The sequence below is a fragment of the Gymnoscopelus braueri genome (genome assembly GCF_963280865.1).
Source record: "Gymnoscopelus braueri genome assembly, chromosome: 23".
Classification (NCBI taxonomy): domain Eukaryota; kingdom Metazoa; phylum Chordata; class Actinopteri; order Myctophiformes; family Myctophidae; genus Gymnoscopelus; species Gymnoscopelus braueri.
In genome coordinates this window covers 20,587,118-20,612,902 of record NC_137625.1, presented here as the reverse complement: position 1 = coordinate 20,612,902, position 25,785 = coordinate 20,587,118, and the positions used below count along the sequence as shown (strand labels likewise).

General features: G+C 42.0%; 1 protein-coding gene across 3 annotated transcripts in view; it reads left to right on the top strand.

The window, feature by feature from the left end:
• Positions 1 to 2,815: 2,815 nt before the first annotated feature.
• Positions 2,816 to 25,785, top strand: part of pawr (PRKC, apoptosis, WT1, regulator) — a 73,940-nt gene continuing 50,970 nt past the window's right edge. For 2 of the 3 annotated variants that reach the window (XM_080421681.1, XM_080421683.1), the window contains exons 1-2: positions 2,816 to 2,934; positions 3,291 to 4,123. In XM_080421681.1, coding sequence (XP_080277807.1) covers positions 3,482 to 4,123 — 642 coding nt within the window. In that variant the 5' untranslated portion in view covers positions 2,816 to 2,934; positions 3,291 to 3,481. Of the gene's footprint in view, positions 2,935 to 2,976; positions 3,129 to 3,290; positions 4,124 to 25,785 lie in introns of those variants that run through there. The other variant, XM_080421682.1, reaches the window with a different exon arrangement.

Genomic DNA, 25,785 nt, shown 5'->3' with positions numbered 1-25,785 from the left:
GTGCCCCCATGTATTTTTTTCTTTACAGAGGCAGACTGAAATATGCTAAATATGCAGCAGCGTGAGCTCAGTCCATAGATCAGGAGTTATTTTTAGGAAAGGCGCCTCACTCCCTGTCTCTACCTACGTTTTCTCATTATCTTTGGCATGGATGGAACATGCAGAGATAATAGCCTAATGCCTGGGAGTGAACACCTGCCCAAAGACCCCCCCCCCCCCAACACACACACACACACACACACACACACACACACACACACACACACACACACACACAGACACACACACACCGCCACTACCCATTAAAAAGTGACCTCTAGCACTGCATTTTGACTCCTTTATCAGTTAAACATAAACCCTTTTGGGCTTCGGGCGCCTGAAGTGGCTCATCTAAAAAAAATGTGCGGATAGAAGTTATTTTTATGATAAATTATAGCTTTTTTAGACAAACCCATTGACAATTTTTCACCAAGAAAGATTGCATAGCTATTAGTGATAATATGCCTCAATATTACTGCAACCTTGGGAGCAGACTTTCTTATGTAAATCTCACAGTGCTCTATCAGCACTGTACAGCACAGGTATAACTTATAATGCTGTTATCCTGGCATGAAATTGGAATTCTGGCAGTTAGCATCAACAACAGCTTTAAATCACTGGGTTGGAGAAACTCATGCTTGGCACCAGTAGTGTATAATGAGCCCACAGAGGTAGGCAGGAGCTGCAAGGAGCAGTGAAATGGTAATGATCACAACTATGGAATCACATTGGAACGTCAAGTAGAGTTATTACAATGGAGCTTTGCTTCAACACGCATAAATGAAATGCAGTGTGAGAATGCCACATTTCTTTAAGCTGGATTCATAGCACAGTATAGTCAAATTAATGCGACTGAAAACAACAACAGTGATATATGACAACTTTCAAAGAGAATGCGATATAAACCTAAGCTCCTGAATGACAAGTATTTTAATAAAAGTCACAAATTTGAATGATTTCATTGAACAAATGAAAATATAAACAATCACTTTTTGTTTCACATGCAATAAACATTGTAGGCCTATAGACTGAAAGGTTTAATGTGCAGTTTAAAGTTTAAAGTGAAGTCAGTTTGCAAGCGTTTAACCACTTAAGCCCTATTTCAGAAGTGAGCTTGTAGACCTGCCACTCATTTTGAAAATGTGTGAAAATGTTGTCAAATGTTTGCTTACAATGAACAATGGTAGCTACATATCAAAAATAGGAATGCCAGGTTGAAAGTGTAGGTCTAAAATACTATGAATTCTATCATTTTAATATAATCATATACTGTATAGCATTTTACAAATAGTTTATCCTATTGTTGAGCAACCACCACACCACACAAGTGATGATGACATACAGTAGTAATGCACTCCTGAATCCTACTAGCTCTGCTCATTGGCCAATCTACATGACAATATAGACTATATCATGTAGTAGCCTTGGACAAGACTGGCAGAGATTCTGAGAAAATACAAATGTCAGAATCTATTTAAAATCAAATAAAAACATGTCAGTCTTGCAGAAAACTGGCGAATTATCACACGAAGAAGGCCTACCCTATTTAAGGAGTCTCTGGGGAGTTATGACTGTGGGATATGCGTGGGAGACCTATCTCGATCAACAACGAATCATCATAAAGGCAGTGGTGAAAAAAGTACTCACATTCTTTACTTAAGTAAAAGTATCAATACTACAATGTAGAAATACTCTGTTAAGTAAAAGTAAAAAAATAACTTGAGTAAAAGTACAAAAGTATTTGTATCAAAATGTACTTAAAGTACCAAAAGTAGAAAGTACTAATTATGCAGAATGTCCCATTTCACAACTTTTCAAATGTATAAGATGTATTAAAATCTTTTGAAAATAGCAGATCTACAAGCTCACAATCCCAATGTGAGCTTGCGAGCTTGTAGATCCGCTATTTTCAAATAGCCAAAGTTTAAATGGGGCTGAAGTGGTTAATGTAGGCCTATGTTTTGTAATAATAATCCAAATCTACCAAGTAACTGTAGTGGAGTAAAAAGTACAACATTTGACTCTGAGATATGTAGCTGAGTAAAATTAAAAGTAAAAAATTGGAAAAAATACTCCAAGTAAAAGTACATCAAAATTGTAGGCTATAAGTACAGTATATAAGTAAATGTACCCAGTTACTTTCCACCACTGCATAAAGGCAATGCGGACGACCCCAACTTAGAATAAAAGTGGTTGACCACATAGTGACCATGGCACAATTACACACACACACGCACACGCACACGCACACACCACACCACCCTGACACTCTTTCTAACTGGTTCCCAAACCTTTTAGCTCGAGACCCAAAAGAGAAATTTGATGTGTCCCCAGGACCCAAGCTAGTGAAAATAACAGATCTACAAGCTGTGAACATATAGATTGGCTATTTTCACTACTTCTTAAACTTTAGCTTTCTAATTTATGGAATTTCTTTGATTTTATTTTGATTTATTCATGAAATTCTTTTTAAAAAATTGAGATTTTTTTTTGCTTAATTTCTTCTTTTTTGTTTTTGTTTTGAAATAATAATAATAAAAAACAAAAATAAAGGGATATTTACACGTGACCCATAAAAATGTGTCCCACAAATGGGTCCCGACATAGGGTCCCGACCCAGTCTTTGGGAAACAGTGGGCTAGGTAGTCAGAATGAATGAATCTGGGTTCAGGATTACGGTACACGTACACCCGTTGGTGTAGTGTGGTATCGCCTGCTTTCCAACCTCGGTTTCATTCGGAAGTACTCGTACACGCTCGGCTCGGAGGAAGCCACCGTGCAGCTCCCAGTGGGTTGAGCGTTGCGTGAGACGAGAAGTGTGTGTGTGTCAGAGCAGCACGACTCGGTCACACACACACACACACACACACACCTGAGACACCGACACAACTATTGGTGAGTCCAAACACACGCAGATACACACACGCACACACACACACACACACACACAGTTTTACTGCTCATAACTTCTACTTACTTTGAGACAAATTGCAAAGTCTCGGGAAAAGTTTATTGAGTCAGAGTGACGTTTGGAACTTTGTTGCAAAACTTTGTTGAACAGCCTAACAAAATAAAGCATTAACTTACCGGTAAGTTAATGTTAATGTAAGTCTTACCGCCGGGTAGGTTTTATTTATCATGCTGCTGTCAAAGCGCTGCTCATTAAATAACTAAAATGCGCTGCTTAAAATTGGCTGAAGTTTATACGTTTAAACGATTGTCTGACTATATTTCCTTCTACCTGTCAATAGCTTCGGATTAAATCACTTTAAGGAATGTGGGCTCATTTGGACGAGAGGAGCACGTTTTCCTGATTGAGTGGAAAGTTCAACATCGCCTTCAAGAAGTCCCCCCCCTCTTTTCTTCCTTTCTTTTCTTTTTTTTTCTAACAAAGTTGTGCGTGCCTGCGAATAGTAGCAGAGAGGGACTGACAGGGTGGATCATGGCAACTGGATTTAAATCGAACGCAACGACGGACTTCTTGGAGGAGTGGAAGGCTAAACGGGAGAAAATGAGGGCTAAAATGCTCGGGGACATCGCCGCGGCCACTGGCGCGTGCACAGGTAACGTCGCGGCCGGTGGTGTGTCCCTCGGGGGGACAAGCAACGCCAGCAAAACTATTGAAGCACCACCACCACCACCGCCACCACCACCACGCAGTGCGGTGGTGGCTCCGACCGCCGAGCTCAGCAACAACGGGGGTCCCGCCGGTCCCACGGCTGTTAACTGCGTGTCGTCCTCGCCCCCCATAACCCGCTCAGCCTCCTCCTCGGCCCTGAAGAGACCGGAGGAAGAGTCTCACCTTGCTGGGAGTAACCTGAAGAAAACACCACAGCAACAGGCGGACAAAGTTCCAGCTCCAGTTCCGTGTGCTGCTGCTGCTCCCCCAGACGCCTGCAGCACTCCCAGCAGCACCACTGTCTGTACGAATGACAGCGACAAGGAGACTCCATCATCACCCAGTAAAGGGAAGGAGAAGAAGAGCGCTGGTCCCAGTGCCAGGAAGGGCAAAGGTCAGATCGAGAAGAGAAAGTTGAGAGAGAAGCGCAGATCAACAGGTGTTGTCAGCTTACCTTCCAATGAGGTGAGTCACCAAGACCTACTTGTTTACTGGTGACACTGTACACACACACACACGAGCATACACACACACACACACACACACACACACACACACACACACACACACACACACACACACACACACACACACACACACACTGAAGACCACAGCATAATTAATATAATATGTCAGAAATCATAAAACTGTCTGCAGCAGTTTGTGCTCAGGAAGCCATGCCTGTTAGAAATGAAAACTTGTGGTGTGAGAGGAAAGGGAACAGGGAAGAGGGCTGTCATTACTGAATTTAATGTCCTACACAGTAGAATCAAGGATTTTTACTTTGATGTTGGGTATAAGGTCTCAAATGAATACACGAATGCTGCCATGATATCATGTGGTGGATGTTTGTTTATTTATGTTACTTTGTTTAGAGAGGATCCCCATTAGAGACAACATATTCCAACCAACATGTGAATGTATGGCCAAGTATGTGCTTCTACCACACACCTTCTTGCGTGCATTTTGAGAAACGATACATGTTTGTATGAAATGGTGTTCTGTTTCAAAGACTCGCTATGCACACCGATTACCTTTGATAGCTACCCAGAGCAACATTACTGTTGTCTTCCCATTAGGACAGTACAACTTGGAGATTGACCAGTGTCTCAGTTGGCACTCTGCATCCTGTTATTAGCTGGTCGTGCCAGAGCAGAGCTTTAGAACTTGGCACAAGCCAGACTGTAATGCTAGGTTTCAGCACTTTGGGTTGTGCAGTGCCAGATATGTTTGATCGTGCCCATAGACAGCTGATTGTGTTAGAAATTGAAAAGGGGGAGGAGAATTCTCTGGTAGTTTGATCTAACGACTGAAAGTCTGATCCCATCTGGAATGCTGTGGTGTGGTCTTAAGCACAGTTTATACAAAGAGCCCTGGAAGAGTTTCCTATCTTTAACCTAAAAAGAGATTTCTCTGGGACCCCAAACAATACTGTAACATTCTCAGTGTTATTTAAACTCATGAGTGTACAAATGGAGCCAAATGGATGACTCCATCAGTACTATCGGAGTTACAGACCTGTAAGGGTCCATTTGGTTCCTATTTTCTATACCCCTATATATATATGTGATGTTCAATCCTGAAATAGGCCTGATAGGGCAGTGCTGATGCTCCCACTTAAAGGTGGTGTAACGGATTTTTGTTTTGTAAAAAATAAAACAAGTTTACATTCTTAAAAGATATTCTAATTGTTAGTTCAGTAACCGGGTCACCCCATAAAATTGGTATCCCGACCTAAAACATTTATTTTCTGATTACTAAAGAGCGGGAGAGACAGGGAGACCCCTGTAATACTGAACACTAATAGCAATGATTACTATCGGAAATAGAGCTACTTAACACTTATTTAAACAAAAAATATCACTTACACCACCTTTTTAAAACAGCGAAATCTCCTGGTCAGCTTGGGCAAGCTCCAATATTGTACATTTGTTCATAAACAACAGTATCTGAAGGTTGTTAAGGTTGCACTCGTAATCCTGATTATTTTGCTGAATATTGCAATCACGATTATTCATCGCAATTATTGATGATGATTTGTTGGTGGGAAAATTTAATTATAGTGCTTCTCTGTGTCATATTTTTGGTCAAATAGTATGTAATGGTCTCAATGGATTTTGGTGTTTCCTTTGTGAGCCTGATGGAGAGATGGGTTGTACAAGGTTCTGGTAATTAATGCTGAGGGGTGGAGAGCAAGGTGCAACAGCTGACAAATTAGATGTTTTGATTCATTGCCAAGTGTCACAATTATATACTGTAATTGTGAAACAATTTTTGTTTCTTTTTTATATAATTATATGGAAATGACTTAAAATGAGAAGTTTTGAAAAGATGACCCTACATGTAGCAGCATGGAATTTCACAGTGATGACATCGCGAGTGGAAGAAGCTGATGTTGGGGGCGGGGACCGCGGGGTAGATTTAGCTGTTCAAACACCTTTTATCAACATTTCTAAAACATATTCATTGTTTATGAGAATGCCAAATTATAACAAAGTTCAGTTTTTTGCCCCTCCACATTATTCGAATATCCAGCACTTAAGGCTATATGTTGCCCTGCAGTGCCTGCACTAAGTGGTTTGAACCCTGCACTATGCCATTAGAGATGTCTTGTTTGCAAACTGGACATTTTGGCCTAAGGGTAGCGCTAGACAAAAGGCCACAAAATCATTAGGATTCATTCTCTGGGGAGCATGAAGGTGCACAGCAAATCCCACAGTAATTCAATCAGGTTTTGAGATGTCTTCATTGTTTGTTTAACATCCAGTGTATGTGTAATTTACAAACGGTAGATAACCTATGCACCACGGCTTGCCAACTTGGATGACACTCGTCGTCTGCCTTGTGCTATAAAAAATGATGCATGTAAAAGGATTCTTTATTCAGTTGAGTGTGAAACAAAACGAGTGCTCCCCCTCCCTCCAGCCCAACCAATCTAGCACTACTCGCCTCAGTGGATTCTGACGGACCACTCTCTGGTGGGTGTCAGTTTGTATCAGTATGATTATTAGCTTTTTACAACAGGCTCGAGCTTTATAAACATGGCAGAGAAGGCTGGAGCTTTATCGAAGAGTGTATGTCCGTGACCGTGTACTTGTGTATGTGTCCCTCCCAAATATGGAGTTTCTGCCCAAATATGGAGATGAGTGGGCGTCTGTCTGCTGCTAATATCTTCTGACTGAGAAATGTACACAATTACCGGTAAACCTATTAGTTTCCATTTTCCACACATGCTGTATATGTCTGTATCCTACCCTATTATACAAATGAAAAGTCCTCACAGAAGTTCATTTTCTGCTCTGAAAAGGAGTGAATGGGTATGAATAGGTACACTGGCATAATCTTCCCGCTTGCTCTGTCCAGCACAATAGCTGTTGAGTGGGATTGCAGAGCAAATGGGGAACCCAATCTTCTGACTGTTGGGGCAATAATGGCTTGATAATAGCTTCATACTTAACTGGAGCAAACACTCAGGTCTGCATAGCGTCAATCAATACCACCTCCCACATTCCAGGAAGGTGTCTCCTTTCTTCCTCCCCTCTCACTCCTCAGATGTGTCTTAAGTGATTTCCAACCAGTTGTTTTGAGAAGCGTTCATTTTGGTTCACTCAATGTCCTGCGTATGTGCATCATTTTACTATAAATGAATGACTTTTTTAAATCAGTTGAAAACAAGGATGGTGCACTGACAATGAGGCCCTGAGGGTTGTGAGGTGCCCGAGTGCCTGCCGTGAGAAGCCGATGGCCTGGCGTGTCAAAGAGTGCACAGTCCAAGTTGACAACTTGGCAACATTAATGCTATTTAATGTTGTATTTTTTTTTAATTATGTTTTGTAATATGTTTTTGTGTGAACCCCAGTATGACTACCTGATTGCCATTTTTTTTTCAAATAAACAAATAAACAAATAAGTTATGGTGGACAGAACAGATTATCACATGAACCAAAACAAGCACTCCCTCAGTCCCTCCTCACGTCTCAGCCTGTCACAGTGATTACTTAGGGATGAGTTTTGAGGTCAACTAGTTAGGGAATGACTTACTTACACGTTTCGTGGTCTTTGACCTTTAGACATGTGGGGTTGCGTTGGTTCCACGTTTCCCACTGAACGCGACCCGTTCCGGACCTCATTTATGCTTCTCAGTGTTTTAGGGATGGCCCTCTGGGAGTTATGAGGCCGTGGTCAGACACTCAGCCAGAGGACTGTGAGCTTTGTTTTATGTTGTGGACTGGATCTCCCTGATAAAGGCTACTCATGCTGCAGGAGTGTCTAGATTCTAGAACACTCTGGCCATTCATCAGCAGCGTCACTGAAAGGTTCAGCGCCGTACGATGTACATGTACTGCCAAGGGCTCTGCCTATTAGCACGTCAAATGCAGATAATGTCATAATGCATTGTTGTTATCATTTGTTTTTTGTCCACTTGAACCCTAACGTAATTCTTCTGGGGCAAATATTCAGCAAAAATAGCAAATCTACAAGCTTGCAACGCGTTGTAGATCAGCTATTTTTAGTGGCCCTGGGGGACACCTGGGGGTCAACTAAGTAAAGCGTTAAAGTGGTTAAAAGACTTGATCTGTAAAGTGCTAATAAACGGGAGAAAGATTTGCCCCAAAGGATGTATTTTCCTATGAGCAAGCACGCAGACTCTATTAGCTCAGTGGTAAAAAAAAATCAGCACTTACGCAGGATGTAACATCCAGTGTATGTGTAATTTACAAACGGTAGATAACCTATGCACCACGGCTTGCCAACTTGGATGACACTCGTCGTCTGCCTTGTGCTATAAAAAATGATGCATGTAAAAGGATTCTTTATTCAGTTGAGTGTGAAACAAAACGAGTGCTCCCCCTCCCTCCAGCCCAACCAATCTAGCACTACTCGCCTCAGTGGATTCTGACGGACCACTCTCTGGTGGGTGTCAGTTTGTATCAGTATGATTATTAGCTTTTTACAACAGGCTCGAGCTTTATAAACATGGCAGAGAAGGCTGGAGCTTTATCGAAGAGTGTATGTCCGTGACCGTGTACTTGTGTATGTGTCCCTCCCAAATATGGAGTTTCTGCCCAAATATGGAGATGAGTGGGCGTCTGTCTGCTGCTAATATCTTCTGACTGAGAAATGTACACAATTACCGGTAAACCTATTAGTTTCCATTTTCCACACATGCTGTATATGTCTGTATCCTACCCTATTATACAAATGAAAAGTCCTCACAGAAGTTCATTTTCTGCTCTGAAAAGGAGTGAATGGGTATGAATAGGTACACTGGCATAATCTTCCCGCTTGCTCTGTCCAGCACAATAGCTGTTGAGTGGGATTGCAGAGCAAATGGGGAACCCAATCTTCTGACTGTTGGGGCAATAATGGCTTGATAATAGCTTCATACTTAACTGGAGCAAACACTCAGGTCTGCATAGCGTCAATCAATACCACCTCCCACATTCCAGGAAGGTGTCTCCTTTCTTCCTCCCCTCTCACTCCTCAGATGTGTCTTAAGTGATTTCCAACCAGTTGTTTTGAGAAGCGTTCATTTTGGTTCACTCAATGTCCTGCGTATGTGCATCATTTTACTATAAATGAATGACTTTTTTAAATCAGTTGAAAACAAGGATGGTGCACTGACAATGAGGCCCTGAGGGTTGTGAGGTGCCCGAGTGCCTGCCGTGAGAAGCCGATGGCCTGGCGTGTCAAAGAGTGCACAGTCCAAGTTGACAACTTGGCAACATTAATGCTATTTAATGTTGTATTTTTTTTTAATTATGTTTTGTAATATGTTTTTGTGTGAACCCCAGTATGACTACCTGATTGCCATTTTTTTTTCAAATAAACAAATAAACAAATAAGTTATGGTGGACAGAACAGATTATCACATGAACCAAAACAAGCACTCCCTCAGTCCCTCCTCACGTCTCAGCCTGTCACAGTGATTACTTAGGGATGAGTTTTGAGGTCAACTAGTTAGGGAATGACTTACTTACACGTTTCGTGGTCTTTGACCTTTAGACATGTGGGGTTGCGTTGGTTCCACGTTTCCCACTGAACGCGACCCGTTCCGGACCTCATTTATGCTTCTCAGTGTTTTAGGGATGGCCCTCTGGGAGTTATGAGGCCGTGGTCAGACACTCAGCCAGAGGACTGTGAGCTTTGTTTTATGTTGTGGACTGGATCTCCCTGATAAAGGCTACTCATGCTGCAGGAGTGTCTAGATTCTAGAACACTCTGGCCATTCATCAGCAGCGTCACTGAAAGGTTCAGCGCCGTACGATGTACATGTACTGCCAAGGGCTCTGCCTATTAGCACGTCAAATGCAGATAATGTCATAATGCATTGTTGTTATCATTTGTTTTTTGTCCACTTGAACCCTAACGTAATTCTTCTGGGGCAAATATTCAGCAAAAATAGCAAATCTACAAGCTTGCAACGCGTTGTAGATCAGCTATTTTTAGTGGCCCTGGGGGACACCTGGGGGTCAACTAAGTAAAGCGTTAAAGTGGTTAAAAGACTTGATCTGTAAAGTGCTAATAAACGGGAGAAAGATTTGCCCCAAAGGATGTATTTTCCTATGAGCAAGCACGCAGACTCTATTAGCTCAGTGGTAAAAAAAAATCAGCACTTACGCAGGATACCCGGGTTCAAATCTGTGGTAGAACAGGAAGGTTACAGAAAGTTAACTTTGGCAGGCTTCTACGGAGGCCTCCCGCGGTCACAGACATGGTCAGACACAAGGACACAGGCACCTGATGGCAGACGGACTGACACTGTGGGAGCCAACCAAAGGCACAGCTAGGAGGGCAAAGGGCCACACCACCTACGCCGTAGATCACTGTCACACCGCAGTGTGACAGTGGAGCTACTCTTGCATTGTATAATTGCATCGCATTATTTAAGCTCATGCTAACTTGGATTGAAGGCTCTATGCACCACTTCATTTCTTTTAAAGATCTTTTATCGTTTAAAAGACCTGTTTAAAATGTAAACGTTTCTATCTGCTCTCTGAATAATGACAATAACGCTCATGTTCTGACAGCAACATTCATTAAAGCGTGCTTTAAACTGAAATAATAAAGGGCCTACTCTGTGTGGAGTTTGCATGTTCTCCCCGTGTCTCCTAGGGTAGTTAATACCCTCACAAAAACATGTAGTAATCCTGGTCACTATACCGCCTCCCCCATGACAGCCGGGGCGCCTGATGGAGGGGAAGGGAACTGGTTGGAATAACGTGTTCCTTCCACGCGCTACGTCCTACCAGGGAAACTCCCCCCTGTCAGGTGACAAGAAGGTCAGTTGGCTCTCATGCATTGAAGGAAGCATGAGCTCGGCCCTGGCCTCCCTAGGCTGAAGGGGACTGGTGTAGCGCTGGTGTAGGGCAGGTGTAGTGCCCAGGATCACTTAGAAAATTGGCACCGGTGGAAAAATGGGGTTGTGGGTTACAAAAATCGCGGGATCAAAAATTTAAGAAAAAAATAAACTGAAATAACCTTGTTGTATTTGTACCTTCTGCTCTTTGGAATCACTTTATGTTTTAGTACTGAAGGTAGACTGTCAGTGAATGGCAAAGTAGCAGATGGGGAGACCGGGGTATGCAATTGAACTACATTACCCCTCCACCCCCACCCCCTGGCCTCATCGGAGCCCTGGAGAATGTATGGTTTTGACAGAGTTTTGATAAAGTAGCCTTTCGCGAATGTATATTTTCATCACCACCAGCTCTCAAAACACAGTCCCTGTACAAGCAAGACTCGCAACCATGGCCTTGTGTGAAAAGAATTTGGTATCAGGGGACTTTTCACTGCTGTAACTTTCCCTGCCTAGACAGTGCCCCATGGACGTAGCATGCCCTTTTCACAACACGATCCACTTACTTAACCACATGAACCCTAGTGTCCCTATTCTGGGGCAAACATTCAGCAAAAATAGCAGATCTATAAGCTTGTAGACCTTGAGATCACGGAGCTTGTAGATCGGAGCTTGTAGATCGTTAACCCTTAATGAGGTATATCGTTCATTTTCTCCGTCAGTCTGAGTTTCCCTTCAAGTGGACTCTGTTCTGTTGTTTTTAGCTTTGTTTTGTTTTTGCAATAGGACTTGCAACGGAAGGAATGGACAAATGAAACGGGTGTCTAGAAGAAATGGTACCAGGCCTAATGACATTGCTGTGAAGCAAACAGTTGTTTGTCTTGAGGCACACTAGACCGACTTTGATGTCGTTAATTCACATCTGTAGAAAGGATCGTGAAAGGGAAAATTGGCATTGGGTGGAGCGTGTTTCACTTGCTCTTAAAACCTTCTCCCAAAGAAGGTCACATCATCACAGCAAATACCACAGGGATTTTATCACAGACTTAGGTAAGCAAAGAGTTATTTGGACAGGGGGTTTATCCACCCTACTTCTTTTCACTTATTGGTTAAACTGCAGGAATGTTAAACTCTGTTTAATTGAAACAAGTGTATTATAAAATGTGGCTTCCCAAGGGCAGGAGAAATACGAGACTTCCCAAGAACATTTTGTTTGGTTGACTTATTGGACCCTAGATTGTTTACAAGAGCCACTGGAACAGTTTCATGGGGTGACTAAATGCTTAAAAAAAAGTCCCAATAGTCCCTCTGTGAAAGTTGGGGGAATTCCAGACGGGGAAGAAGAAGGGAAAGAATGTGGAAGCAGTGTTTGTCTGGTGGTTGCACAGCGTACAGTAGTTAGCAGGTAGGCCCCTTTCCACGGGGGCACGTCGGGGTCTCTCAGCACTTCATAAAACACCCAGCGCCCACGTAATGGGCCGTGGCACGTGGTTTTGTTCATGTTGTCGGGAATGTTAGGTAAACGTCAGCCCTTATTAAGGTGAACCCTGACAAGGTGAGCCACGGTGAATGGCCATCCATTTTCCTGTCTGGAGGGATCAGATCACCGGATCAGAGTCACAGTGAGACATGGTGATGGGGACACACACACAGTGTGGTACTGTTCCTCTAAAAAGCCTCTGCCATGAGTTTAACAACTAATGCAGCCCCCCCCCCCCCCACACACACACACACACACACACACACACTTTCCTTCCGATAATGTAAAAGATAGGGATGCTTTATCAACGTAGCGCTATCCAGTTGTTTCCGATAACATTTGCCAAAGCATCAGCACATCCTGCTTTCAGTTTTTATCAGCTTAAAAAAAGCATGCCATCTATCTGTCAGCTCTGTTTCATATTCAGACTTTGGGGAGGTTTGCTATTGTTTGAACTTGGTACTGTACACTCAGTGCCCTCAGTCAGTTATCTAGGTCAGTGCTCCTTAGTTATGGCTATTAAGGAGTTCGTGTAGATTGTTCCTGAGAGCAAGAATGTTCCCCTGCATTGCTCGGCCAAAAGGCACAGTCATGCAAAACCTGTGCTGCCCCAAGCCTTGACTGCTGGAGCGTGACCCGGGAATTGAGAGAACCTGTGTCCCTTCCCCTCAAGGCTTCTGTTTGGTTGTTTTTTCTTCCTTCTTCCTTCCTTTAGCACAATAAAATGGCTTTGGACTCAGAAATCTCAGTAGCAAGCAAGCACCATCTCACAGTGTTACTGTACAAAAATGTATCTTAAGAACATACAGACATGCTCTTCAGAGTAGGGCTGCATCTATCGCTAATTTTCTCATCGATAATTTTTTCAAATAATCAAGAACCGTGTGTTTTATTTTGATATATATATATTTTTTTCTCGAATCTATTTTGACAGTTTATTCAACTAAATCTATTAGTCTGATTAACCACTTAAGCCCTCTTTTATACTTAGTCGTACACCAGTGTTGCGGAAAATTGTTTACAAGCTCACAATGCATCGCGATCTATTTTTGCTTAATATGTATAAAATAGTCTAATTTCAATTTTTTCCCCTTATCATTTTATTAAAATGTAAGATTGTTTTAAAATAATCGTTTAAGTTAGCTCGATGGTGGTGCACTTGGGTTTGATGTTTGTGTGAGACTACACTCACTGTCCTGTTTAATATAGTGGCTGTCCAAGTGGTCAATCATTAACTCAGAACTGTGTGCTCCGAGATCTGTGGTGTACAGGGAAGTATGAACAAACTGTTGTTTTGATGGTTTTGTTGTGTGATATCTCAGGATCATAAAATGGCCCAATAAGTAGAAGAGATATATTTATTCTCAGTCACTGTTGATAGTTTGTACATATCGATTCACATATTCATTGGCGAAAGATTTATATTATACTTATATTTATTAATACACTGTACATATGTTAACAAAGTCATTCAGACACCCAGTGCAGATGTCTATTTTATTTCATCTTATTTTTTTCTTAATAAAGGTTTATCTTTTTTATTGATCCAATGGAATGTGCAGCCCTTTAGAAAGTATAAATCATAATTGGATGAAACTGGCTAGACTTACTGTGCTACATAATGTAGACCATGTAAATATTTAACCAAATGCACTTTGACTGTTTTCTCTGCAGGCAAAACATGATGTCAAACAAACTGAATAGTCTAGTCTAGTCCTAGGCTGACCCATATGTCATTCCATTGCTCTTCAACCTCAAAAGAACTGTCTCCCCTTGAAAACGTTATGTCTTCTCTTAAAGTTCTGGAAAGTTTCACGTTTGTCTGGCATAATTATCATTCTCTCATCATCACCACGAATGGTTTGTGCATCACCGTGATCTGTTGCATGTTAAGGCAATTTAACACAGCTTGTAGTATTTTGCTCTCCGGGATTTACGCTAATAGCTGTTGGTGCCACACAGGGAAATCGTTTTCATGCCTCCCATTTAGAAAATGCGTAAGACGCCATGTGTGGTTCTCGTGGGGACTTGTTGTACTTGGCTATGTGACATCTTCTCAACATGAGACTACAAAACACATTCAAATACTAACCAATAACCACACTATTCACACAAACACATATTTACTCTGTACACACACATTGTAGAAAGTGATGCATTAGAGCATGTCTGCGGATCTGCTTGCACGTCCCCTACTGATCTGTGTGTATGTGTGTGTGTGTGTGTGTACGTAACATGTTTGTTGGACATTCCTGTGTATTTGGTGATGACTGCCGGGAAACTGTGAGTCAGCCAGCCATTCAGGCCACTCTGCGTGATTAGGCATTAGAGCCTGTCTGTTTGTATTAATTAGAATGAATTAATTCGATAATAAAACCCATACTTTCACTGCTTTTTTCCCACTCTCTCACTCAATTCTTATCTTTCTTTATAAATATTTATGAGCACACACAGTACACGTCTTTGTTGCTCGGGTATACTATTTGAAAATCCTAACAAGTGATTGCTGATAATGAAAGTAAAAGTCACGGAGGAATATTAAGTTATTAGCTAAACAAGAACCTTTATTGTAACTATACTATACGTATACCATGGTGTAGAACAAGCTGTATTCTTTTTTTTCCAAACCTCTGTCAAATTAGATCTGTACAGCGGTGTTGTGAACTCAAACCCCTCTTTTGTTGTAGGAGGCCTCCAGCAGAAAGGTTCCTTCAGACTTGATTTGGAATGAAGCCAAAACACAAATAAGCTCAGCATATTTTATGCGAGTGGTTGCACGCTGATGGACTGATGAGGATAACAGGTTTAAGGCACCGACTCTGTGGATTGTGCAAAGGTTCCGTGATGGAACCCAATTAGACATTATTATCCGGATAAGTGTCACAGGAGTATGGGAGAAACACATCATACATCTGTACGAATAACCTGAGCTGTACTGGATAAATGTGGAGCACACTGCAGAATGTGAATTTAAAGCCTGATTTATACCTTGTTGCATGACGGTGGAGCACGTCGACAATAGCCCAGCTCACAACGCATTGCGATGGAACGCTTTGTGAGCCTGTAGATCAGCTATCTTTGGCACACAACAAGGAGTATAACTCTTAGAGTCAAATTAACAAAGGACTGTGAAGTGCTACAGACAGATAATGTCTTCTTTAAAATAAAAAAAAAGGGGGGATAGAATTTTTCTTTTTTTGTGAAAGAAAGCCAATATTTGTCCATTATTTTATTCATGACAAACCCTTGTGTCTCAGTTGTGACATGAGGCGAATTAAAATTTCCAAAATCCATTTGAATTACAGACCTTCATTGGTATTCTGGTGCTTCTTGCTGATGCATTTCACTAACTCAGAATAAAAAGAAATATAGAAAATTACTGTGGCAAATCAAACTTAATCAACTGTATTATACTTTAAAACAAGGCTGCATTTTAAAATTAAATGAATGACTGACTGAAAAATATGAATGTTCAACATTGTTGAATTGATTAGCCTTTTCTGTATAAAAAGGAACACTCAAATTGAAAATCTGATTAATATGCATGATTTCTTTTTCATGTTTAGTCTTAGAATTAACAAATGTCCGTCATGCATCAAAAGGAGTAGCAATGAAAACATGGCACAGTGAAACAGGCCAGGGGTGCAGTTAAACGCTTGAAATTGAATCAAAATGTGGTGTTAACCTGCCAAAGGATCTGAAGCCTTGATCTTTAAGTCGCTCTACTAAACAAAGGCAAAGTTGATTTTATCAGGCCAACACTTTGATGCTGTGTGTGTGTGTGTGCATGTACGTGTGTGTGTGTTTTCTGCGTTTCGTTGGAGAGCAAGGATGCTACATCTTTCGATTGTGCAGCGTTTGGACATGCAACATAAATGACGGAGTACCATACTATAACATCAGAAGTATACTTAAATCCTCTCTGGTAAGAGGTCCCCTTCATTTATTATTATTTGTGGTGTACATTGGTGATGTGCAGAAGCTATTGTCCCCCCCCCAATACCGTGTGTACTGTACACTCACTGTCACTTTAAAAAGCCACAATCTCCTTGGAATGAGTTTGAATGAGGTGGTACAGTCTGATTAACCTGTCTGACTACATGGTTTAGCTTGTTCGTATTAGATCATCATCACTACCAGTCACAGGATAATTTTGAAACTGAAATGATTACTGGCAAAAAAAAGAAAGAAACCAAATCAACATGAAGCCATCAGCTGATAGGCAAGCCATCATTCTTGTGCCTCTTGTCCTGATCCTATATGTTCTTGGCCTATTTCTGCCAATGAGAGGCCTCATCCCAAAGTTGATTTCTCATGTCATGTGATCGTCACCTAGAGACCTTAAGTGACATTGGTGTTGGCATGAAAAGTAAACGTGTACACGGCGCTCTAGCAACACATGGACAAACAGAACAATAAGCAGTTGCAAGTGTGTGCCAAGTCTTGACAGCCAAGTCGCACCCTTCTGGGCAAGCTCCATTTAGAACTGGGCTAGTACCTACTGGGTGACACTTATGTTAACAAAGATTTTGCTGTCCAATCATGGCCTTGGCTTACACCTCTCATAATGTGTGCCAGTTTTAACCACAGAGTTAACCCAAAACAGCAGTAGTAATAGTAATAGTAGTTCACCCAAAACATTATGTATTGTGACGCGTTGTGAGCATGTAGATCAGCTATTTTCCACTACTGTATATTGGCATGCCCATGTATAGGCATAGCGGTCGGATCTGTGGCGGATCTGTGGCCTATACTGTATGGGCATATTGGATTTGTTTATGGTTATGTCGGAGTCATCGTGATATGCCTATATATGGGCTGGGCGTATAGGGTTTGTTTATGGTTATGTCTGAGTCAGAGTGACGTGGCCGTGGTCCTGCCTATATATGGGCGTATCGGGTTTGTTTATGCATGTCAGAGTGACGTGGTCCACCGGCCCGCCCTCCCCAGGCAATTTTAATTTCCTTTTGTTTTGAAAATCTTAAAACCTTTTAGCCTATAATGATGAGTCCAAAACAGGGCTGAAAGTGGTGAAATTGTCACTCAAGATTTGACTGTGTACTGAAGTGAAAATCTCTTGCCCACGGGTGCTGTGGAATAGCTAGCAAATTTAGTGTCTGCACTAATTGGGGTTGTTTCATACAAAAGGAACATTTGGATTTGTGTCTACTCTGCTCACATGTATGGCCTTCCCAGCAAACACACTGGACAGATAGAATTCCTCCTCAGCTCATGTTACAACCTAAAACCTGTAGTTGACAAGTTAGTAGCATCACGCAAAGTTATATAAGCTGTACCGATCAGAACTGATGATTGATTCAGTCTTTGACATATATATGTATACGTATATATATATATATATATATATATATATATATATATGTATACGTATATATATATATATATATATATATATATATATATATATATATATACATACATACTGTACATGCATGAAGGCAAGCAACTTATTCCAAGTGTTGGCTGCATGTACATTCCTGCAAGGCGTTTGTTCATCTCCTCTGGGCTCTGCTCAGCCACTCCTTTAATTCTGCATCATCCAATGATTTTGTGGTCTGCAATGGACCCCCCCCCCCCCCCCCCGCCGCAAGGAAGATCGCATGTAATGTCAAACATGTACGTACATACAGTATACAGTACTTATGAAGATCTGTCTGGAATATCTTCCTCCATCCTGCACACTCTCTCTCGCCCTCTCTCCGCTAGAGCAATGTTGCATAATTGATGCTCATTTAATTGGATTTGCGTGTTTCTGTCTGACCACACGACTGTGTTGTAAATCTGTGAATCGGGTGTCGTAGATAGAGTAGCAATTCAGGCACGCCTCTGTGTTCAGTGGAAGTGGTAATTTCTTTTAGTGGAGTGTGGTGTCTTCTTGTATCTCTCCCTCCTGTGTGTGGGTATTAACCTTCGCATGTGGAGCCGCTAAAAGATGAATGGCCAATGAAGCTCTTGAGGCTGGTGTGACAGATTGGGTTTTCATCACAAGACACCCCGGTTGATTGTACATATCCTAAAATTGCACCAACATGTTTCCCCCATCCACACAGTTCCTTTTATTTGAACTGTCAAAGTCTCTCTCTCTCTGACCTCTATTAATTTCCTGGATCTGAGAGCCCTCCTCTTGTAATTCAGCCTTTGGATATACATGATTTATTTAGAATCATTTTTGATTTTCAAGTATGTCTGGTCTGGTCTGTGTTTCCGCACTTATTCTCTCTGTACTGTGTCCTTAAACATTAGAGTACAAGTCCTTGAGGCTGCATGCACCTGTATTAGCTGTTTGTGCCCAGACAGAAATGTCCTTGCTTTTATGAAGCTCAAACTTGCAAGTAAATAAGTAAATATAACTATGGCCGGGTTTGTTACTAGCCAAAAACTGAGGAAATACTTGCCACAAAAGGGACACTGACAGATGGGTGGAAACACATATATTCTTTAATATTCTATAATATAATATATATTATATATCATATCATGTATAACATAATAATATATATATCAATGGGTACTCAGACATATTGGTCGGATCGGCAATGCAACATAAGTTTGAGGGCCTTCACAAATGAAGAGAACACCTGGGTGAGCACGTGTGTTTGAACTCACAGTATTTTCTCAGTAGTTGGGCTTTTCATTCACGGTGTAGGCATTTGAGAAAGCAACAAATCTGCATGAATTCAAGGCATTACAGGGTGAGTAATTGATAGAAAAAATAATCATGGAGGTGAAGTATTGCTTTAAACTCTGCTTCTCGCCTGTCTGCCTGCTGCCTACCTTTGCGCTACAGTGGTCCAGTGGTGAATTGAGAGCTGTCCAGAGAAGGATGAATGGGCCAGTGACAACTGCTCTATCTGTCCAACAGGCCCGGATTTATCTTCCTCATGTCAGCCTGAAAGGTCACACAATCAAGTGCAAACAGTCCACCATTATAGTGGGGAACGGCAGAGAGAGGTTTGCATGCCCCCCATGCAAATACTTTGAAGTGAATATCATTGAATGGAGGCTACTGTATGTCTGTGATTCTCAACCTTTTTAATTCAGGTCATAATGATCTCTGGGATTGAGACACAACACTGTAATATCCTGTTAATTTAACTCTGAACTTAAGAGTGCACTCTTGGATTTACAGCACTGTAAGGGTCCATTTGTTTCGTAACTATCAATCATTTTGCGGGGACCCCCTGATAACCCCTCTAGGACCCGTGGGGGTCCCCGGACCACACGTTGAGAACCAGTGAGCTATACAATCATAGTATTGTTTTAGATATTGATGTTGGTTATTTTTTATGTTTGCATTGTTCTTTTTTATTTTTTATCCCTGTGTGGAAGGCACACCCACGCTTTCCCCCATAACAACTATAACATGCGCACCTGCGCACACAGATTTCTAGATAGATAGATACTTTATTTGTCCTTGCGGAAATTCATTTTGTGCCAAGCAGCCATCAGGATACAAAAAAATCACAAACACATAACATAAATACAAATAAAGATTTACATCTGTAGCAGAGTGGCTCAGAGCCTCTGCCTGATGACCAAAAGCCTAATATTGTCCCAAGGGAGAATTCCACTTTAGGCTAGTGGATCAGATGTTGGCTTTCCATGCGGGAGACCCGGGTTTGAATCCTGGGCGTAACACACATGCACACGCACATACTCATTCTTTCATTCCACTTTACATAATTCACGTACATGTTTTAGGATTGCAACGGAAATTCGTTGTTGGCTTTATTGCGTATGATCCTTTTGATAATTGTGTGGCCAATGTATTTGTACATGTACATATTATTGCATTCATTCATTCATGCAACCTTTTATTTATTTTCTCGGAAATACATTGAGGGCAGAGCCCTCATTTTCAGTGATGCTGAGAATACAGAAAGCATAATACAACAGTGTTAATATTGAAATAAGAACTGCAGGATAAAACAAGTTACTGTATGTATGTGAAAACAGCAAAAAGCTGAGAATAAAAACAGTAATAAAGACGGCTTAATTAAATCATTAAAAGCATTATCAATAAAGATGTCAAAGTCAAAGTACAATGTATACAGTACAACCCGTGCCCTTCAGCAGAAAACAACTTGAAGAACATGCAGTGGTTGCATGGTGTTCATGGCTTTTTTAAAGGTGTAACGAGTACTGTTTATATTGTTAGCATGGCACATGAAACTGAATCACCTATTCCTTTAGTGCTGCTTTTTAGCCTACAGGAACAGTTCTTGTTGTTTCTGAAGGCCTAACTGCAACCCTGTGTCCTTCATTACCCAGCTTGTGTTACTTGCCACACTACATCTCATGTTCTGATTCAGTGTTTTTCCTTGATGTCGACTCAACTGCCGTTGCAGCTCTCTGTTGGTGTCACAGTTTTCAGCTGGAAAGGGAAACATGTTGGGATTTTTGGCCTGAGTGTGTGACTCTGCAGTGGTTCTCAAAGTGGGGACCCCCAGGGGTCCTGGGGGGGGGGGGGTTCCAGGGAGTCCCCAGCAAAAGTAAATAATATAGCTAGCATTACAATCGTTTAAACCACTAGCTCACACAAAGTGACGCGCCACTTTGTGCCGCGCTGCGAGCTTGTACATCTGCTATTTTTGAAAACATTAAATAAAATATTGAAAATGAATAATGTTGATATTTTGACATAAATCTTCTCTTCTGGGGGTCCCTGGCACAAAACATTTTCAGATGGGGGTCCGCGGCCAAATACATATCAATTTGGGGGTCCTTAGTTGGCACGAGAAAGCTTGAGAACTACTGCTCTAGTGAATGGGCTTCACCTTTCCCAGCCCCCTGCCATTGGCTGGCGGTGGCAGCTCAGACGGTGCTTAGCATGACTCATGGTCTGGTCTGGTGTCTGCCAACGGACTCACACAATGGCCTCTGTACACAATGATGGCCCCGCCTCTCCCGCTGGAATGCAAAACATGCTTTAACGGTGGTTTCCGATACAGTGTATCTGCGTATTGTGTTACTCGTTAGGCATGTAAGGTGCACAATGCACTCTATCACCCCCCCCCCACCCACACTCCTGACACACGCACACATACACACACACACACACACACACACACACACACACACACCCCCACACACACACACACACACACACACACACACACACACACACACACACACACACACACACACACACACACACACACACACACACACACACACACACACACACACACACACACACACCTGACCCCTTTTCCCTCGCAGTCGCATTTGATTATGGGTTCTGGGGTGATATATTTTAAAGGCAGTTTCCTAGTTGTTTCGTCTTAACTACGTACTTAAGCCCTATCCTAGCTCACAATGCATTTCATCGCGAAGCGTTGTGAGCTTGTAGATCGGCTACTTTTCAAACAACGAAAGACGGTAGCATTAATGTGCTTAATCCACATGGAATGTTTATTTAAAAAAAACATGTTTACTTGTTTTTATTTTTCAGAATGAACTAAATATAACTTCATATAACTGCTTTAGTCCTCAGATTATAGGTGAGGCATATTTCTTCAATAATATCCAACCAATGTTCCTCTCTAGGAGGATCTGTTTTTAGCCATCTTCTTGCGATGGCTTTTTTAGCTGCCAGTGTCAAGATTTTGAATACGTATATGTCCTATTATGTCACATGGAGTGTTTTTACAGCAGAGAATCATGTTGATATGGAGTAAAGGGCAGAGCCAAAAGGAGGTTAAATGGGCCATTCACAATGTACTTTTACTTTGGTTCTTTAAACACATTTTGACTGCAATACTTTTGTACTTTTACTCAAATAAAACTTTGAATACAGGCCTTTTACTTGTAACAGAGTATTTCTATATTGTGGTATTGCAACTTTAACCTTTAAGTAATAATTAATTGGAGAACTTTTTCTACCACTGCCTGTGATGCATAGAGCCATTGTTTGTTGGGGCGATTCAGCCTCAAGAACAGTCCAGTCACATGTTACCTGTCAGGTGTGTGAATCCCACGCTCCCTCCTCCCTCCCTCCCTCCCTCCTTCACTCGCTCCGAAGGAAACATGAGACTTTATATTTGCTGTGTAATAAACGGACCCGAAATACCTCGAGAGATAACCCTTTTGCTTTTCCCTGAGTGCTCGTGCGGTAACTCACTGCCTCCTCCCTCTCTCTCTCTTACGGGTTAACAGTAGGCCTGTAATTACTCAGAGTTGGGAGTCAAGAGATTCTCTCACTCTTCATCCTCCCCCATGTTGTTGCTCCCCTTTCTTCTCCAGTAATTATTTAATTTGGGATCCAGCATGTCCCTACATGTGCCAGCGAACTGAGTGAAACGGCGAAGGAAGGTGTTTGGAACCGTACATACTGTACTGTATGTCTATTTCATGATTTGCAAAGTCTGCTCTCGTGAAATCCATAGACACCGGAGTAAATCACTTAATCCCTCAGAGTTAGAATGATTAATGATGTGTTCACTGTGTCCTGGAGAGATCAGTTACGTAAGGTGACAGGGAATGTGCCGTTATGCAATCCGATGCGAGCGTTGGAACCATGGTCATGTACTGGAGGTCTGCTGGACAGAAAAGGTGCTTCTTGATTGGTCTTTTCAAATATTAAACACTGCCCTGCACAGCAAAACATGATGGTAAAGTGAATTCTGGACCTTTTTTATAGATAAATCTTAACACTCTGAGTTAAATGAACACTCGCCTTACCGTGAAGTCTCTCCCCAGTTAATATCTTAATCAAAATAATACCAAAGAAATCGAGCCTGTATGGTTCAGAAAGCAGGTTCAATTGGTGGCCGCTTGTTGCTGCCACGCTGTGGGTCTGGTTCCCGCTGTGCGCTACCAGCGCTGATGCTATCCTACTGCCAGGTGCTTTCCATTAATCTGGACATATTTCCAGTTGACTTCCTCATTGGCATGCAAAGCCCTGCCTCACTGTCTCCCCTCCCCTTCTTTCATGAAGTGATGCTTCAAAGGACAGATAAAGCTCTTTAGTTTTGAAATATTAAAGGGGAGCAATCAGGTGTCTGTGATAAAATATTAGGTGTCAGGTGGTAACTGGATGTCTGCCTTATCAGGCTGAGGCTGGGTTGCATTACACGTTCTAAACTTTTAATTAACTGCTGAGAGAGCTCTGCACACTGGGGCTTTAGGTGCAAACAGCTTTGTTTCTAATTTAGGGATTCACCATTTGGGGGAAAAATGACACCTCCCTGAAAACAACATGTTGTGTTATGTATGATAATTAACTTGAATCATTGGCTGGCCCAACTGCTAAAAGTTTTACAAAGTGCAATTTCTATATTTGTATATGTTTTTTGGAAATTAACTTGTATTTGCAAGGGAACTGCTGCTGTTCACTTACGTTTTATGTGCTTGTGGCATGCTAATGGCACAGATAAGTTTAGCATTACATCATGCTGTGTTTTATTTCATACATGGCCTACTGTTGTGGCACTTTTGGCTCTCTATTTCTCTGTTGAGCTCTGTACCGCTCCCTTCTTCCTTCCTTCTCTTTTTACTTCCCTCATCCTCCCTGCACATTTTTCTCCCATGCCCTGTTGACTCGTTGGGCTTTTTCCATTTGGCTATTACCAGTACATTGAACCAATTATTTCTCTCTCTATCCGTCTCTCACTCTTACTCCCCATATCTTATGCTTTATACACCAAATACACCGACAAACATCATGTCCTCCCATGTTGTGACCTGCCAGATAAGCCACAATGGCGTGCAAGGTTTTGGAGGGCGGTGGAATGTTGACCGCCATTTTGACCAGAATCAGAAAGAGGCTGTCTTTTGTACAGACAGAGGGTTATAACATCCCCAAAGTCTTGCGAGGTAAAGCGATCCGCCTCATGAATAACGAGCACAAAGCTTTTGCTCAAGGGGACCGTTACACCAAGACTCAGTCCATGCCTCTGTGTATCTACAGCCCATAAGGCTATTTCCCAAAAGCCCCACAGAGTTGATTATACATTTCTGGGGTAATCCACGCTCTGACAGCTGGACTAAAGCAACGGTGAGTAGCTACGGTATATGATATGAGCATAAGGCTACCTGTCGCAGCTGGGGGACAAATGCAACAGTGATGGGGGCCTTCTTCCAAACGGGGTAAGCTCGGATCAGCCGCTCAGCTGTTCTCGCATGAGGAAGTTTGGTCTCCCCAGTACAGTATACTGTGGGGATCTGTGTCAGTGAAAAAAGACCATTACCCACCCCGTTGATTATCACACACCTGCAATATCTCGGGGCTGCTAGCTGAAGGCTTCAGTCATCTTTGTCCTTCATTACCCCTCTGTCCCTTCATTATACAGTGTTAGGAGGTTAAGGGAAGCTCACTGATTGGAGGATTGACAGTAATGGATGACACAGCGGCTATCCTAATCTACTGTCCTTCTCGCTGCTTTATGAATGAAGGGGAAATAACCGGCAGGGTTTAACAGCAAATGATTACCACTGATCTGCTTCAACAGCCAGCAGGGGCTAGTGATAACTGTCCACATGCTCTTATTTATATGTAAATGCAGGGACGCAGCGATGCAGTGAGTCTGTGCTCTTTAGAGGAGAGAAAAACGTTTATTGTTGCCCTAAGCCTGGTCGCTGTTTCTGTTTGTGTGGCATTCAGCAGAGTGGTGAGGAATGCACTAATCACGCAAACCTGCTGCTCTGCCCTGCCCTGCCCTGCCATACATACCCCAGTCCCAGCCAGCCATGTCTTTTTTTGTCTGCTCTTCACACCAAAATATATTGATAATAAAAAGGGAGTACACCTGCACACTGCCAAACCGCACGGTACAGGAGCAGATTTATTAGAAGAAGCTGATGACACTGATGACCTTCTTCAGGCATGTGCGGGCGTATTCCTTTTTATTATTGATGTGCACTTTGTTTGCCTACGCGCCTGCTTTTAAAGTTTCTATTCTAGGTGTGCGAAGGTTTTTCTAAACCATCTTGATATATTGAAATCACGGCAGGGGGCCGAGGGGGGTGCTATAATGGGACTGTTTTTGTGACACCATCTGGAATCCAGGCGTGATTGCATGGGTGGCCCACACTGAACCACTGTGAACAAGGTGGTGTTGATTTTTTCCTTCTTTCTTTAACCCCCCCCCCCCCAAAAAAAAATTATATGTTTTTTACGTCCTTGGCACTGAATGAGTATTTCAGTATGAGTAATAACGGCAGGGTGATATGGCCATTTTGTCTCTACCCTCTACAACACCTTACCTGTCATGTTGAGAAGTGTATCATGATTATTTGACTTCTTAATGTAGGATGTTGTAGTCATAGTAAAATAATGGCTTCCTCTTGCAGAATATTGTTACTATAAACACACAACAACGTGGT